This window comes from Bombina bombina, chromosome 2 (genome assembly GCF_027579735.1).
Source record: "Bombina bombina isolate aBomBom1 chromosome 2, aBomBom1.pri, whole genome shotgun sequence".
Taxonomy (NCBI): Eukaryota; Metazoa; Chordata; class Amphibia; order Anura; family Bombinatoridae; genus Bombina; species Bombina bombina.
The window spans coordinates 112,523,523-112,541,455 of NC_069500.1; the positions used below are offsets into that span (position 1 = coordinate 112,523,523).

Here is a 17,933-nt window from a genome sequence, read left to right on the forward strand (position 1 = left end):
ATATACCGTATATATATATATATATATATATACACATACATACATATACATATATATATTTTACAATAATGACAGTTTACACTCTATATGCTAAATTGAAACAATTTTAAAAATCTCTGAATTACCTAAGCAAGAGGAGTAACCCTTTGTCACCAAGATGAGAAAGAGCAGGTTTCATTTGGATAAGAGCATGAAGATTAGCCTTAAAGAAAAAAAAAAAAGAAATATAATGGTGAATTACATATTTCTTATATGTATGGAATGATTATATTATATCCTAGCAACATTTTTGCCTCTAGCTATAAATTGACTCTCACACAGCTCTGCAGTAATCTGAAATCACCTTGTCTTCGCAAGCTTCATCCAAGATATCAAGAGCTTCAGTGGAAATACTTTTGTTTTTATCGTGCAGCTGTGTTACAAGTAACTCAATTCCCCAGTTGCTGAAGAACTCAACGTTAGCTCTTAGTAGGACTCGCAAATGTTTTGTGGCATACAGTCGACAACTCTATATTTAAAAAAAAAAAGAAAAAGTAAATTTATGCTTACCTGATAAATTAATTTCTTCTATGGTACGACGAGTCCACGGATTCATCCTTTACTTGTGGGATATTATCCTCCTGCTAACAGGAAGTGGCAAAGAGCACCACAGCAGAGCTGTCTCTATAGCTCCTCCCTTAGCTCCACCCCCCAGTTATTCGACCGAAGGTACAGGAAGAAAAAGGAGAAACTATAAGGTGCAGAGGTGACTGAAGCTTAAAATCAAAAAATATAATCTGACTTAAAATGACAGGGCGGGCCGTGGACTCGTCGTACCATAGAAGAAATTAATTTATCAGGTAAGCATAAATTTACTTTTCTTCTATAAGGTACGACGAGTCGACGGATTCATCATTTACTTGTGGGATACAATACCAAAGCTACAGGACACGGATGAACGGGAAGGACAAGACAGATGGTTAAACAGAAGGCACCACTGCTTGAAGAATGTTTCTCCCAAAAATAGCCTTCGAAGAAGCAAAAGTATCAAATTTGGAAAATTTGGAAAAGGTATGAAGCGAAGACCAAGTCGCAGCCTTACAAATCTTTGGTTGCTTGCAAGTAAATCTTCAAAGCATGAACCACGTCCAAGTTGTGCAACAGACGCTCCTTCATAGAGGAAGGATTAGGACACAGAGAAGGAACAACAATTTCCTGATTGATATTCCTATTAGTAACAACCTTAGGAAGGAATCCAGGTTTGGTACGCAAAACCACCTTATCAGCATGGAAAACAAGATAAGGTGAGTCGCATTGCAATGCAGATAATTCAGAAACTCTTTGAGCCGAAGAGATAGCAACTAAAAACAGAACATTCCAAGATAGAAGCTTAATATCTATGGAATGCATAGGTTCAAACGGAACCCCTTAAAGAACTTTAAGAACTAAATTCAAACTCCATGGCGGAGCAACAGGTTTAATCACAGGCTTGATTCTAACTAAAGCCTGACAGAACGACTGAACGTCTGGAACATCTGCCAGACGCTTGTGCAGTAGAATTGATAAGGCAGATATCTGTCCCTTTAAGGAACTAGCTGATAGCCCCTTCTCCAATCCTTCTTGGAGAAAGGACAAAATCCTAGGAATCCTGATCTTACTCCATGAGTAGCCTTTGGATTCGCACCAATTAAGATATTTACGCCATATCTTATGATAAATTTTCCTACTGACAGGCTTTCGAGCCTGAATCAAGGTATCTATGACCGACTCAGAGAAACCCCGCTTGGAAAAATCAAGCGTTCAATCTCCAAGCAGTCAGCCGCAGAGAAACTAGATTTGGATGCTGGAACGGACCTTGAATCAGAAGGTCCTGTCTCAGTGGCAGAGTCCATGGTGGAAGAGATGACATGTCCACCAGGTCTGCATACCAAGTCCTGTGTGGCCACGCAGGTGCTATCAAAATCACTGAAGCTCTCTCCTGTTTGATTCTGGCAATCAAACGAGGAAGGAGAGGAAATGGTGGAAACACATAAGCCAGGTTGATTGACCAGGGTACTGCTAGAGCATCTGTCAGTACTGCCTGATGATCCCTTGACCTGGACCCGTAACAAGGAAGTTTGGCGTTCTGACGAGATGCCATCAGATCCAATTCTGGTGTACCCCATTGCTGAATCAATTGTGCAAACACCTCCGGATGGAGTTCCCACTTCCCTGGATGAAAAGTCTGACGACTTAGAAAATCCGCTTCCCAGTTCTCCACTCCTGGGATATAGATTGCTGATAGATGGCAAGAGTGAGTCTCTGCCCATCAAATTATTTTGGTAACCTCTATCATCGCTAGAGAACTCTTTGTTCCCCCCTGATGATTGATATATGCTACAGTCGTGATATTGTCCGACTGGCCAAAGCCAGCTGAGGCCACGCCAGAAGTGCGTTGAATATCGCTCTCAGTTCTAGAATATTTATCGGGAGGAGAGCCTCCTCCTGAGTCCACAAAACCTGTGCTCAGGGAATTCCAGACTGCACCCCAGCCCAATAGGCTGGCGTCCGTAGTCACTATGACCCATGCTGGCCTGCGGAAACACATTCCCTTGGACAGATGATCCTGTGACAACCACCAAAGAAGAGAGTCTCTGGTCTCTTGATCCAGTATATCTGAGGAGATAAATCTGCATAATCCCCATTCCACTGTTTGAGCATGCATAGTTGCAGTGGTCTGAGATGCAAGCGAGCAAACGGAACTATGTCCATTGCTGCTACCATTAGTCCGATTACCTCCATACACTGAGTCACTGACGGCCGAGGAATAGAATGAAGAGCTCGGCAGATGGTTAAAATCTTTGAATTTCTGACCTCCGTCAGAAATATTTTCATGTCCACCGAATCTATCAGAGTTCCCAGGAAAGGAGGGGTAAGTGAACTTTTTTACGTTCACATTCCACCCGTGAGAACTTAGAAAAGCCAACACGATGTCCGTGTGAGACTTGGCTAGTTGGCAAGTCGACGCCTGAATTAAGATATCGTCCAGATAAGGCGCCACAGCTATGCCCCGTGGCCTTAGAACCGCCAGAAGGGACCCTAGCATCTTTGTGAAAATTCTGGGAGCCGTGGCCAACCCGAAGGGAAGAGCCACAAACTGGTGTAGATACGCATCCTTTAAGTCCACGGTGGTCATATATTGACCCTCCTGGATCATTGGTAAAATAGCCCGAATGGTCTCCATCTTGAAGGATGGGACTCTGAGGAATTTGTTTAGGATCTTGAGATCTAAAATTGGTCTGAAGGTTCCCTCTTTTTTGGGAACCACAAACAGATTGGAGTAGAACCCCTGTCCCTGTTCTGTTTTCTAAACTGGGCAGATCACTCCCATGGTATATAGGTCTTCTACACAGCGTAAGAACGCCACTCTTTGTCTGGTTTACAGACAATTGAGAAAGATGGAATCTCCCCCTTGGAGGAGAATCTTTGAAATCTATAAGATACCCCTGGGTTACAATTTCTAAAGCCCAGGAGTCCTGAACGTCTCTTGCCCAAGCCTGAGCAAAGAGAGAAAGTCTGCCACCTACTAGATCTGGTCCCGGATCGGGGGCTACCCCTTCATGCTGTCTTGGTGGCAGCAGCGGGCTTCTTGGCCTGTTTTATCCTTGTTCCAAGTATGGTTAGGTCTCCAGACTGACGTGGATTGAGCAAAATTCCCCTCTTGCTTTGCAGCAGGGGAAGAGGTAGAGGGACCCCCTTTGAAGTTTCGAAAGGAACGAAAATTATTTTGTTTGGTCCTGTCTTATCCTGAGGAAGGACATGGCCTTTCCCTCCAGTGATGTCTGAAATTATCTCTTTCAGTTCAGGCCCGAATAGGGTCTTACCCTTGAAAGGGATGGCTAAAAGCTTAGATTTTGATGACACATCAGCAGACCAGGACTTAAGCCATAACACTCTACGCGCTAAAATGGCAAAACCTGAATTCTTTGCCGCTAATTTAGCCAGTTGAAAAGCGGCATCTGTAATGAAAGAATTAGCTAGCTTGAGAGCCCTAATTCTATCCAGAATATCATCTAATGTGGTCTCAACCTGAAGAGCCCTCCTCCAGAGCCTCAAACCAAAAAGCAGTTGCAGTAGTTACAGGAACAATGCACGCTATAGGTTGGAGAAGAAAACCCTGATGAACAAATATTTTCTTTAGGAGACCCTCTATGGAACCTCTAGAAATCTGTCCATTTTACACAATTTCTCTACAATAGGGTCACAATCATCCAGAGTTGCTAAAACCTCCCTCAGCAACAAGCGGAGGTGTTCTAGTTTAAATTTATTAGCCGTCATATCCGAATCTGTCTGAGGGAACATCTTTCCTGAATCAGAAATCTCTCCCTCAGACAGCAAATCCCTCACCCCCAACTCAGAACATTGTGAGGGTACATCGGATATGGCTAATAAAGCGTCAGAGGGCTCAGCATTTGTTCTCACACCAGACCTACTGCGCTTCCCCTGCAACCCAGGCAGCTTAGATAAAACCTCTGTGAGGATAGTATTCATAACTGCGGCAATATCTTGCAGGGTGAAAGAATTAGACGGACTAGAAGTGCTAGGCGTCGCTTGTGCGGGCGTTAACGGTTGTGACACTTGGGGAGAATTAGATGGCATAACCTGATTCCCTTCTGACTGAGAATCATCCTGCAACATACTTTTAGTAGCTAAAATATGTTCTTTGCAATTTATTGACCTTTCAGTGCATGAGGGGCACATTCTAAGTGGGGGTTCCACAATGGCTCCTAAACATATTGAACAATGACTTTCTTCAATGTCAGACATGTTGAACAGGCTAGTAATGACTACAAACAAGCATGAAAACACTTTATTTAGTGAAAAAATAACAATCTTAAAAAACAGTATTGCGCCTTTAAGAGAAAAAAAAGCATACACGTTCTGCAATACTGCTTTAAAATGCACCAAATTTTTCTAATTTTTGCAAGCAGACTCAATATGTGTAGTTAAGTTTGCCCCACAAGGAAATTTAACATTTAACCCCTTAATGTGCAAACCGGATTGAAATTAGACCTAAATCCGGAAAAAAACACCCCCAGCACCTTGCCACAGCCCTGCTGTGGCGCCTACCTGCCCTCAGGGATAGTAAATATGGGGTTAAAGCTTCGATTTGGCCCAAAACATCCACAAGGGCCCTCAGGAGTTGGAGCTTGCTGCGTGAAAACAACTGCGCATCTGAGGCGCGAAAATAAGCCCCGCCCATCTCACTCGATGTCTCTACAGCCTCAAAGAACCGCACCAGAGAGGTTTTAAACTAGCCATGTGGGTTCTGAGACCCAGAAAATAAGTGTACCCTCAATAAAGTTGCCCAAAAAACGTTATTGCCCACAAAACGTTAACAGCACTCCCAGTTCATAAAACGTTTGCCCACAAACATTCAAAACTCAGTGTCAACCATTTTTGTAATTAGCCCCTTATGCAAGCTTAGTAATGCCTTTCTATAGCTCTTAGGATTACTGCTTACCCTTATAGGGATACTGTCAGCCTTTCTGAAATACACAGTCTCTCCAGAAAAAATGACTGAACATACCTCACTGCTATATAGCATGAAAACGTTCCTCACATTGAAGTTTCCTGCACCCCTCAGCCTCTGTGCGAACTGTACTGGATCTTAGTTACAAATGCTAAGATCATCATCCTCCAGGCAGAAGTCTTCATCCATCTGCTGCCTGAGAGTAAATAGTACACACCGGTACCATTTAAAATAAAAAACTCTTGCTTGAAGAAATTAAAAACTAATATTTTATCACCTCTTTCACTTTAGCCTTCCTAGTACTTAGAGTAGGCAAAGAGAATGACTGGGGGGTGGAGCTAAGGGAGGAGCTATATAGACAGCTCTGCTGTGGTGCTATTTGCCACTTCCTGTTAGCAGGAGGATAATATCCCACAAGTAAAGGATGAATCTGTGGACTTGTCGTACTTTATAGAAGAGAATCTATATTTTGTTTTGAAATTATCTTCAAGTTTTAAATATTACTGTACAGCAGAAAAAAATATTAAACATAAAATGTAGTTAACCATGGAAACTGAAAGCTTTTGTGGTTTGCTAAAAAGAAAAAAAAACAAGCACTGCAAAGGGTTAAGTAAACAAAGAAGTCGCTACCAGTACAGTGTAATAAAGCTATTGATATTTTTTTACCAGTTTTGCATTTTTTATTCTTATTAGAGCACTGGTTCTAACACCTGCCCTCAGGCCTCCCTAACAGGCCAGATTTAGAGGATATTGGAACTAGCGCACAGGTGAAACAATCAGCTGACATGGTTTTTTTACCTGCTCTCACATAGGGTAATACTAAAAATCTGCCCTTTTAGGGAGGCCTGAGGACAGGTTTGAAAACCAGTGTATTAGTGGGACAATATACATATATATATATTTTTATGTGTTGTGTAAGTAGTGTGTAGCTTACAGATATATATCTGCCTGGGGACAGCCTTACCAGGCAGATATAGACTAAACCAAGGGAATTTAAAAAGGTATGCTACTCTTTTTTATGGTAGCTACAAATTAATTTCATAGATATAGGCTATATGTAAGTCACACGCTACTTACGAAAGGCATAAAATATAAAATATTTACTATCCCTTTAACTTCCTTCTGACCCTTGATTCCAAACTTCTAGAGGCAAGAGCAATACAGCCACAGGCTGAATCACTCATGCTATTTTAGTCTATCGGATTGTGCGTCTATCTCTCATTTCCATGGTAGATAGATACTGCCTGCATGAGCCTGAAGAATATCAAAATGTATGCTGAACTGATAAATTAATTTCTTCACAAGGTCATCACATGTGGGATTTTACTTAAAGGATTAGTAAACCCCAAAATTCAGATAGAACATACAATTTTAAACAACTTTCCAATTTAACTCTATTATAAAATTTTCTTCATTCTCTTGTTATCCATTGCTGAAGGGACAGCATTGCACTACTGACAGGAAGCTGAAAATATCTAATTTAGCCAATCACAAGAGACAAATGTGTGCAGGCACCAATTAGCAGCAGCCCCCACTAGTGGCTGTGCATATTCAATTTTTAACAAGGGATACTAAGAGAACGAAGCACATTTGAAAATAGAAGTTAATTTAAAAGTGTCTTAAAATGACATGCTCTATCTGAATCATGTAAGTTTAATTTTGACTTTCCAATCCATTTTTAAGTCCACTCAGAGAAGGCAAAAGCACTCCTACATACCAGAGCTTTAATTACATCCACTCTCCCAGAAACCCTCAGACACTCCTATGGCCAACTGCAGGAGGAAATCAGAAAAGGACAAATTTGGACAAATCAATTGCAAACACATGATTAAGGACGTGTTGCTGCCCAAAATGTTGCTACTTCTTACTATGAACAGAATACCCCAATAAAGTGGTGTAACTGTATTTTAAACAATGGTGTTTCTTTTTGTCTAAAGGCAGGGGTTGACAAATCTATTTAAAATTTAGGAGCCAGTAAGAATATTTAGGAGCCAGACAGTCATATTTGTATATAAACCCATGGAAAATAACCCAAAAGGTTAGGAGCCAGGGGGCTCCCAGGCTCTTGGGTTTGTAGAGCCCTGGTCTAAGGCATTCAACAACAATGGGGATTAAGCACACAAGAAGAATGTATATGAACTAAAAGGACCACTCAATGCAGTAGAATTACATAATTAACAAGTACATAATAAAAAGACAATGCAATAGCACTTACTCTGAATATCAAATAAGCAATAACATAAATTATGCTTACCTGATAATTTCCTTTTCTTCTGTTGGGAAGAGTCCACAGCTGCATTCATTACTTTTGGGAAATAAGAACCTGGCCACCAGGAGGAGGCAAAGACATCCTAGCCAAAGGCTTAAATACTCCTCCCACTTCCCTCATCCCCCAGTCATTCTGCAGAGGAACAAGGAACAGAAGAAGAAATATCAGGGTGAAAAAAGGTGCCAGAAGAATAAAAAGACGCCCCACGCAGAAAAAGGGTGGGGAGCTGTGGACTCTTTCCAACGGAAGAAAAGGAAATTATCAGGTAAGCATAATTTATGTTTTTCTTCCTAATTGGAAAGAGTCCACAGCTGCATTCATTACTTTTGGGAAAACAATACCGAAGCTAAAGAGACACTGAATGCCAAAATGGGAGGGTACAATAGGCGGCCCATTCTGAGGGCACCAAGCCAGAAACCACTACCCAACAAAAAACCCTGTTCGTCCGAAGCCAAGAAAACTTTGAAAAGGAAAGGGCCCCAAGGGCACTGACCCGCAGATAGTCCAGAAACCTAGATAGAGACCGCAAAATCGGACTCAACTGAGCCAACAGTCCTCCAGGAGACACCGTCGCCCAACAGGCGGTCCCTCACCAAGGGATAAGGCAAGAAGAACCAAAGGGGAACCGAAAGGTCACCACAAAATCCATAAAAGGAAAACCCCCAATAGCGAGCCCAGCTCACAAAGACCCAAATGGGTCCTGACAGACGAGGGGAGGCTACACCCAGACCAAGCAGAAACCAGAGGTTTAGGAACGGGCCTCGAAACAGAGAAAACTTTCTCTCAACATCGTGCAAAAGCACCGAAACACAACTGAAGACAGAGTCCTCACATCGTCAGAACTAAGAATACTATAGTATTCAGACAAAAAAGGAATGTGCAACAGACCCAGACAAAAAACCCTGAGTCAAGAACACACAGCCATCACTAGGATGACACAGAAGAATACTTGCTGAGAAGTAAAAAGCGGCCAGCAAGAGAACAGATTGCAAAAGGAGAACTCCCAGACAGAGGGAACAGTTCCAGGCAATCGAAACCGCTAGACCTACACACAGGGCTCCAAAAGGGGAAGCACATAACCTCAACGAGAGCCACTGCACCCCAAAGAGATAGAGAGGTTACACCCAGAACCTTTGTGTCTTCTAAAGTAACATAATCCTCCATTGCTAGTGCAATAACCTGAGAACTAGAGAAATAAAATCTTACTTTATTCAAATAACAGCACCCTTATATCCCAATGGCTGGGGCACTCACCACTGCCTATGACCCAGACAGTACAGAGATTTATGACTCATCTCTGAAAGTCCGGTCAGGAAAGAGGGAATGAATCACATAGTGCACAATGCAGGACTGTCCCTGCATGAGAGAAAGCGGGCCAAGCTTGTACGCTGCATGGCTCTCAAAGTGAAAGTGAAACCTGTATATTCCATAACAGCTAATAGGGAGTAGTGGCCAAGCGCTAAGAAAACCCCTAAGCTGTACACAGACAGAGGGCCTAGCCAACCCCCAGAGAGATTAAATGGTTATAAGAACTAGTGGGTACAGCGCCAAAAGAGGCCAAGGGGTAAATATAAACACCGAAAAGTGGTCTAAAAATAGTCTAATCAATGACTTTAATACCAGGGAATAGGATGCTTAATCCTTAGATACATGTGAGCATAAAACTTCTGCAGTGAAAATAAACAAATAAAAACTAGAAAATCAAAATAAAAAGCTCGCAATGAGGATCAAATAAAATCAATAAAAGTAGCTAACATTAGATCCAAGGATCCAGAAGGGCTAAGTATAACCTTGACAATGAGAGTGTATGTAACGTGAGCTGGTGCAAAGTGCAAACTAACATACACAGATTATAAACAATAATTAAATTACAAACAATAATAAAATGCAAAAAAATGTGCCCGTGGCACTGCAGTGCAAAAAGACAAAAAAGGTGAAAAAATGTGTGAAAAAAATGTGTTAGATTGAGAGGAAAGTCACAATGAAAAAAACAAATGTCACAGTGAAAAAATCAATCCACAAAATGCTGTTCAGCAAATGTCAGTGAAGAAAAATTTAAGTGAATTGTGCTTATTAATCCAAATGAAAGTCACTAAACACAAATGGTACTAAAAACCTTGAAGGGGAGTACCCAGGTGAATCCTGATAGCTGTCAGCTGCTCCTATGGTGTCCTTGTTGCGTACCTGCAGCCAAAGTTCACAACATAGCGTAACAAATTTAAAAACAGTAGAGGCTATAAAATAATGCTTACCAATGGGTCTACGCATTTCGGTCCTCAGTGGACCTTTCTCAAGAGTCTTGAGAAAGGTCCACTGAGGACCGAAACGCGTAGACCCATTGGTAAGCATTATTTTATAGCCTCTACTGTTTTTAAATTTGTTACGCTATGTTGCTAACTTTTGATGCAGGTACGCAACAAGGACACCATAGGAGCAGCTGACAGCTGTCAGGATTCACCTGGGTACTCCCCTTCAAGGTTTTTAGTACCATTTGTGTTTAGTGACTTTCATTTGGATTAATAAGCACAATTCACTTCAATTTTTTGGTTCTTCACTGACATTTGCTGAACAGCATTTTGTGGATTGATTTTTTCACTGTGACATTTGTTTTTTTCATTGTGACTTTCCTCTCAATCTAACACATTTTTTCACCTTTTTGTCTTTTTGTTTTTCTTTTTGCACTGCAGTGCCACGGGCACATTTTTCTGCAAACGTTCATTTCATTATTGTTTGTAATTTCATTATTGTTTATAATCTGTGTATGTTAGTTTGCACTTTGCACCAACTCACGTTACATACACTCTCATTGTCAAGGTTATACTTAGCCCTTCTGGATCCTTGGATCTAATGTTAGCTACTTTTATTGATTTTATTTGATCCTCATTGCGAGCTGCCTTGCCAGCTTTTTATTTTGATTTTCTAGTTTTTATTTGTTTAATTTCACTGCAGACGTTTTATGCTCACATGTATCTAAGGATTAAGCATCCTATTCCCTGGTATTAAAGTCATTGTTTAGACTATTTTTAGACCACTTTTCGGTGTTTATATTTACCCCTTGGCCTCTTTTGGCGCTGTACCCACTAGTTCTTATAACCATTTATTCCATAACAGCCTCTGAGCCTAACATCTCACACAAAGCAGCATAAAATCAAATAAACATATAAGATTATTATTCCCCGCTGTTCAATAATCCCCCTAAGGAGATATTAACCCTTGATTCTATAAAGATAAAAGGTGCCACACTGTGACCATGTCTTCTGTGTTAACATTATGTAATTAAAAAATGAAACAATCTTACCAGAATCTACGCCGTGAAACAGGAACCCGGCCCTTTAAGTGTGACAGGTCGTAGCATCGCTCTTGACATGGACTTGAGAGAAAAAGCAGTCTGTGAAACTCGTCAAGGCCGATTGCTGTAGGAGGTATTAATATGAGTCGGGATAGTGTCGCAAAAGAGAACTCTCCCTGCATCTCCGGACTCTAACTTTCACCCAGGCCCTCACTGAGAAGCTTATAGGGATACTTAAAACTCCTGTCCCATTGCGAAGAGTAGTACCCTCCATAAGAGACAAAACTAATTCTGACACTTCTCTGCTAACCTCCTGGGACGAAAGGCAATGAATGACTGTGGGATGAGGGAAGTGGGAGGAGTATTTAAGCCTTTGGCTGGGGTGTCTTTGCCTCCTCTTGGTTGCCAGGTTCTTATTTCCCAAAAGTAATGAATGCAGCTGTGGACTCTTTCCAATTAGGAAGAAAAGATTTTTTTCTGTACATTTTTTTCCCATTGTCCAGCCCCCTGTATCATGTGACAGACATCAGCCAATCAGAGACTAGTATACATATACCCTGTGCACATGCTCTGTAGGATCTTGTTCCCCAGAAAGTGTGAATATAAAAACACTTTCAAATTTACTTCCATTATCAAATTTTGCACAGTGAGGAATGCACAGTGGAAACATTTAGAGAAAGAATGCTCTAGCAGATTAGACTATCGACACTATACTACTGTGTGTTTAAGCCCTGCAAAGAGGAAAATTTTAAAGATCTCGATAGAGCAAAAAAGGCACTTCTTAGAATTTTAGGAGTAGACATAATGAAAAAAGCCCAATTCCCTTAAAAATCATGTAGGAAGAATGGAACAAGCTTTATACCGATTTTTAAATAAAAAAAAAAAAAATCAGGAAAGGAGGTTTACATGACAAAGCTGAAAGTGCAGAAATCCTGTCTGTAGTGACTTAGAAACATGCACAAATTTAGAGTTTTAAATCTTATAAAGTATATTAATATAACAATGTTGACTATGCAAAGTTTGGGAATGGGTAGTAAAGGCGTTATCTATCTTTTCAAACAATAGCTATTTTGGTGTTGAATGTCCATTTAAGGTATCAATAACCTTATTGGAAAAATCCCTGTTAGAAAAGCCAACAAATTCAAAGTTCTAAGATCCAGATGGCAGAATGGACTTTGGGAAACAAGGTTCTTTTTGAGTGGAAGCCACTAAGACATGCAAGATGAAATCTGAATCAAGTCTGCATACCAGGTCCTGCAAGAAAAAAACTGGATCAATCAGAATCCCTGAAGATTGTTCTTGTTAACACCACAAATGGATGAAAGACCAGGGAAACCACTAGTGCATCTATTAGGTCCTGGTATAAAAGCAAGGAAGCTTGCAATTCAAGCAAGGGGCCACGATATCTATCTCTCGCAAGCTTCAATGACTCTTTACCTGGTAGAATACCTTCTAGTTCAAAGGCCACTCTCTGCCATTAAAATGCTGGCAAATAAGTCCACGTCTCAACTGTTCACACCCAGGATGTGAATAGCTGAGATCAGAGAATTGTGGCATTCCTCCCATCTGATTTTGTGGGACACATTTCATTGCCAGGGGGACTGCGAGTTCCCCTTTGGGGATTTTTATAAGCCACTGCTGCAACACTGTGCAACAGACTGTTGCAGAGTTTGGGCCAACTCTGTTGGGCCCTGAATACTGCATGGCGTTCCAGAATATATATTGGTAACCTCGTCTATTGAGGAGACCAAACTTTTTGTGCTCTCAAAGAACCCCAAAACTGCTCTGAAACCTTTCAGCTAGAGTATGTTGTTTTTACGATTGGCATGACTGCAAAGCAGTTGAACAGTATCAGTGTGTCTTACAGCGACCTGAAGATTGGGTGCTTGTCGTCTAGATAGAATGCTACTGACAGCCCTGAGCTGACACTACTCTCAATAAGGCCCCTAGAGCCTATGCCTATACCCTAGGGGCTGTGACAAGACCAAATGTCAGAGTCACAACCTGCAAATCTCAGAAAGAAGAGGGAACATTGCATTGAATTCGGCAAAAGGATTAAATGGTATACATTGTTTGTTCTAATCCTTACTCACTAGCTCAGCGACTTAATCAGGCAAGAGGAATTGTCAGATTCTAAAAAAGTACCCGTTTTTTTCTGTAGGCTATTGTTTTGGGTCGCTCCTAAGGGATGTCCATGAGGAGTTCAAGGCCTGCAAAATATCAACTTTTGCCACATGTATGTGTCTAACTGCTGAATGCATGGCAGCCATCAACAGAGCCTTTAAATGTTGGAGATAGTTCCATAGAAGCTCCTGAGTTACAGTTGTGGTGAGCTGGAGACCCATGAAAACTCTAAATTAAGGGCAGTACTGTAAGATCCTATCTAGGATTAGACACAGACTCAACACATGATATGCACAACCTAGAAATATCCTTACACAGTAGACAAGAACAGGAGAGGGTTAAATTATCTGATCTGCCCTCCAGCAGGTCAGTTGAAGTTCCAGACATCTGAGTTGCACTTATTTGCTCCATTACAGTAGCGTAAGGAAAGGTACAGATGCAGTATATAGGAAACACACATAACGTTGAACCCAGCAGGGAAACAGTTAAGTCAGATGACAGATAAGACACTGGTTAACCCTTGTACAATTAAGAAGAAACGCCACTTAATGGCTGAACAGTACCAGTAATGAAATGTTAAAAGCAGCAATTAAAAAGTTAAATTATCAGAAATATAGTTATGGTCAACTCTGATATGTCTCACCACCCTATAGAGACTTTCCAGACATATCTAAGATGGCGACTGCAACTCAAGAGAAGTGCACAAAAACGTTAATCCCCTAGTGTACCGGCATTACTTGTGAGCATTAAAACTGCTGTTTAATAGCGCAGGTGGAAAACAGTAAGCTGCATTAAGGGATCCAGTAACACCAGAGATACCTAAACAAGGTAGTACTACATTTATGGAGACCGTAACCTCATTTTTTTTTTTTAAAGTGCCTAAAACTGCTGTAGAAGTTGTGTGGTGTGTACATGTCACCAGGCATCACATGTACACGTTAATGCCAATAGCTGTTGGGCTATGAAGATGTATTGTACTTACATGTTGGCACATTCATCTACTCAGCTGCAAATTAACGGTTTCCAGTAGATGGGACTATCCTAGGCAGTGCAAGCACAGTGCCAAGTATCTTACAAGATATAGCATACTGTATATCAGGGGATTGGCAGATACATCTGCATTTCACCTGGGAGGCCTGTGACACCTCCACACTGGGAGAAGATTTTCACTGAATGGCTGTAACTCTTGTCTTCCTCTCCGTCCTTCGTATGCACTCTGAGGAGGGAATTGGGTCTCATATCGGTCCGAGTATTCCTATCAATGACAAATAGCTCAGCACTTCAGAATACATCTTAATCTTGGAGACCATGTTAAACACATAATTATACTTATCCTAAGAAATGTTTACACTACACTACGTAAAAAAATAATAATTATTTATACATTTGTATAGGTTATGACACCCACAAAACATTTTGGGTCAACCACCTCCATTCTTTTGTGTTATTAAAAAGAATAACTAGCACTAAAAGAAGAAAAATAAAATGTAAAATAGGTTTACTTAAAAACAAAACAAAAAAAAACAACATATGATCAAGTATTCTAATAAGTTAACACAATTATTCATCATACTTACATCAGGTGATGCTGTTAAAGTTTTGGAAAGAATGACCCTAGCCAGTCCATCCCTGCTGTAGTCCAAGCTAGACACTGCCAATTTTAAAAAGTGGTCTTGGTTCTTCAATGAACAAAGATTTAGAAGACTAAAAGAAAAAAAAAAGAAAAGAAAACAAAAACACACAAAAAAAATAAATAAACTGATTATGGGCTCAAATATATTTTAAAAAATTATAAAAAGGAAAAAAAAGCATAGTGTATGCCAGAACAAGTGTGTGAAAAAACAAGTGTCTATAAAATATTATTTACCATTGAAACACATTGCATTTTTCTAGCATCTTGACTCCATGAGGATGGCAGGAGAGAGTACCAATAAAGAGAAAATAGTGCTGACTCAGTGTGGTTAGGAGCCCATTATTTTGAAGACTGCGCTCCTGCTTCATTCCAGATGAGGAGCATAACCACATTACAATATCCTTAACAAGGTCCTCTAAGTAACTCTGCCCATCCTAAAAAAATAAAAACAAAAATATCAGCCTCTCAAATTACATTGTAAGAAAAAAACAATTTATGCTTACCGGAGCAAAGCTTTTAAGTGTCACTCCCCTACCCATAATCCCCAGTTATTAGACAGAAAGGAAAATGGAAAAAAGGAATAACACAAAGGTGTAGAGGTTCCTGAGGTTTAGTAAAAAAAATAACAGTCTTAAATTTAAGAGTGGTGTCGTGGACTCTGCATATCCGGAAATAAATAAATTCATCAGGTAAGCATAAATTTTGTTTTCTTTCCCAAGATATGGAGAGTCCACTACGTCATCAATTACTAGTGAGAAACCAATAACCAAGCTAGAGGACACAGATAACTAGGGAGGGGTAATAATACAGGCAGACCTAAAACAGAAGGCACCACCGCTTGAAGAACCTTTCTCCCAAAAGAAACCTCAGCCGAGGCAAAAAAATAAAATTTGTAAAATTTGGAAAAAGTATGCAGAAAGGACCATGTTGCAACCTTGCAAATCTGTTCCACAGAAGCTACATTTCCAAAACCCAAGAAAAGGAGACAGCCCTAGTGGAATGAGCTCTAATTCTCTCAGGAGGTCTGCTGACCAGCAGTCTCATAAGAAAAAACATAATTTATGTAAGGACTTACCTGATAAATTAATTTCTTTCATATTGGCAAGAGTCCATGAGCTAGTGACGTATGGGATATACAATCCTACCAGGAGGGGCAAAATTTCCCAAACCTCACCACACCCACAATTCAGTTTAACGAATAGCCAAGTAGTGGGGTGATAAAATAAGGAGTAAAAAAGCATACAAAAAGAGGAACTGGAAATATAATTGTGCTTTTATACAAAAATCCTAAACACCAAAAAAAGGGTGGGCCTCATGGACTCTTTCCAATATGAAAGAAATTAATTTATCAGGTAAGTTCGTACATAAATGATGTTTTCTTTCATGTAAGTGGCAAGAGTCCATGAGCTAGTGATGTATGGGATAGAAATACCCAAGATGTGGAAGACCACAGAAGAGTCACTAGAAAGGGAGGGATAAAATAAAAACAACTATTGCCGCTGAAAAAAAAGTAAATCCACAAAAAAAAAAAAAAATAAGTCTCTTATAATTGAACATAAATTTCAGGAAAACTTAAATCATAAGCAGAAGATTCAAACTGAAACAGCAGCCTGAAAAACTTTTCTACCAAAGACTGCTTCAGAAGAAGCAAATACATCAAAATGGTAAAATTTAGTAAATGAATGCAAAGAAGACTAAGTTGCTTCTTTGCAAATCTGATCAACCGATGCTTCATTCTTAAAAGCCCAATAAGTGGCGACTGATCTAGTAGAATGAGCTGTAATTCTCTGAGGCGGAGACTGTCCCGCCTCCAAATAAGCCTTGTGAAACAAAAGCTTTAACCAAGATGCCAAATAAATGGCAGAGGCTTTCTGACCTTTCCTAGGACCAGAAAAAACAACAGAGAAGTCTTCCTGAAATCTTTAGTAGCTTCAACATAATATTTAAAAGCTCTTACAAAATCCAAAGAATGTAAAGATCTTTCAAGAGTATTCTTAGGATTAGTACACAAGGAAGGAACAACAATTTCCCCACTAATGTTGTCAGAATTCACAACCTTAGGAAGAAATTTAAATAAAGTCCGCAAAACAGCCTTATCCTGATGGAAAATCAGAAAAGGAAACTCACAAGAGAGCAGACAATGCAGAAACTCTTCTAGCTGAAGAGATAGCCAAAAGAAACAACACTTTCCAAGAAAGTAGTTTAATATCCAAAGAATACATAGGCCTAAAAGGAGAAGCCTGCAAAACCACATTAAAGGGACACTGAACCCAAATTTTTTCTATCGTGATTCAAATAAAGCATGAAATTTTAGGCAACTTTCTAATTTACTCCTATTATCAAATGTTCTTCATTCTCTTGGTATCTTTATTTGAAATGCAAGAATGTAAGTTTAGATGCCGGCCCATTTTTGGTGAACAACCTGGGTTGTTCTTGCTGATTGGTGGATAAATTCATCCACCAAAAAAAAAGTGCTGTACAGATGTCAACCAAAAAAAAAAGCCTAGATGCCTTCTTTTTCAAATAAAGATAGCAAGAGAATGAAGAAAAAATGATAATAGGAGTAAATTAGAAAGTTGCTTAAAAGTGCATGCTCTATCTAAATCACAAAAGAAACCATTTGGGTTCAGTGTCCCTTTAAGACTTCAAGGAGGAGAGATTGATTTAAGAACAGGCTTGATACGAACCAAAGCCTGAACAAAACAGTGAATATCAGGAAGTTTAGCAATCTTTCTATGAAATAAAACAGAAAGAGCAGAGATTTGTCCCTTCAAAGTACTTGCAGACAAACTTTTATCTAAACCATCCTAAAAAACTGTAAAATTCTAGGAATTCTAAAAGAATACCAAGAGAATTTATGAGAAAAACACCATGAAATATAGGCTTTCCAAACCCGATAATAAATCTTCCTTGAAACAGACTTAGAAGCCTGTAGCATAGTATTAATCATTGAGTCAGAGAAAACTCTATGACTAAGCGTTCAATTTCCATACCTTCAAATTTAACAATTTGAGATCCTGATGGAAAAACGGCCCTTGAGACAGAAGGTCTGGCCTTAAAGGAAGTGGCCAAGGTTGGCAACTGGAAATCCAGACAAGATCCACATACCAAAACCTGTAAGGCCATG

The 17,933-nt window shown here is 40.0% G+C and overlaps 1 protein-coding gene across 3 annotated transcripts in view; it reads right to left on the bottom strand.

Moving 5' to 3' along the window:
• The window catches only part of RICTOR (RPTOR independent companion of MTOR complex 2), a 611,164-nt gene that overhangs the window by 194,065 nt on the left and 399,166 nt on the right, over window positions 1-17,933 (bottom strand). For all 3 annotated transcript variants that reach the window (XM_053701222.1, XM_053701221.1, XM_053701220.1), the window contains exons 18-21: window positions 15,041-15,240; window positions 14,751-14,877; window positions 344-508; window positions 126-202 (exon numbers count right to left, since the gene is read on the bottom strand). In XM_053701222.1, coding sequence (XP_053557197.1) covers window positions 126-202; window positions 344-508; window positions 14,751-14,877; window positions 15,041-15,240 — 569 coding nt within the window. The remainder of the gene's footprint in view (window positions 1-125; window positions 203-343; window positions 509-14,750; window positions 14,878-15,040; window positions 15,241-17,933) is intronic.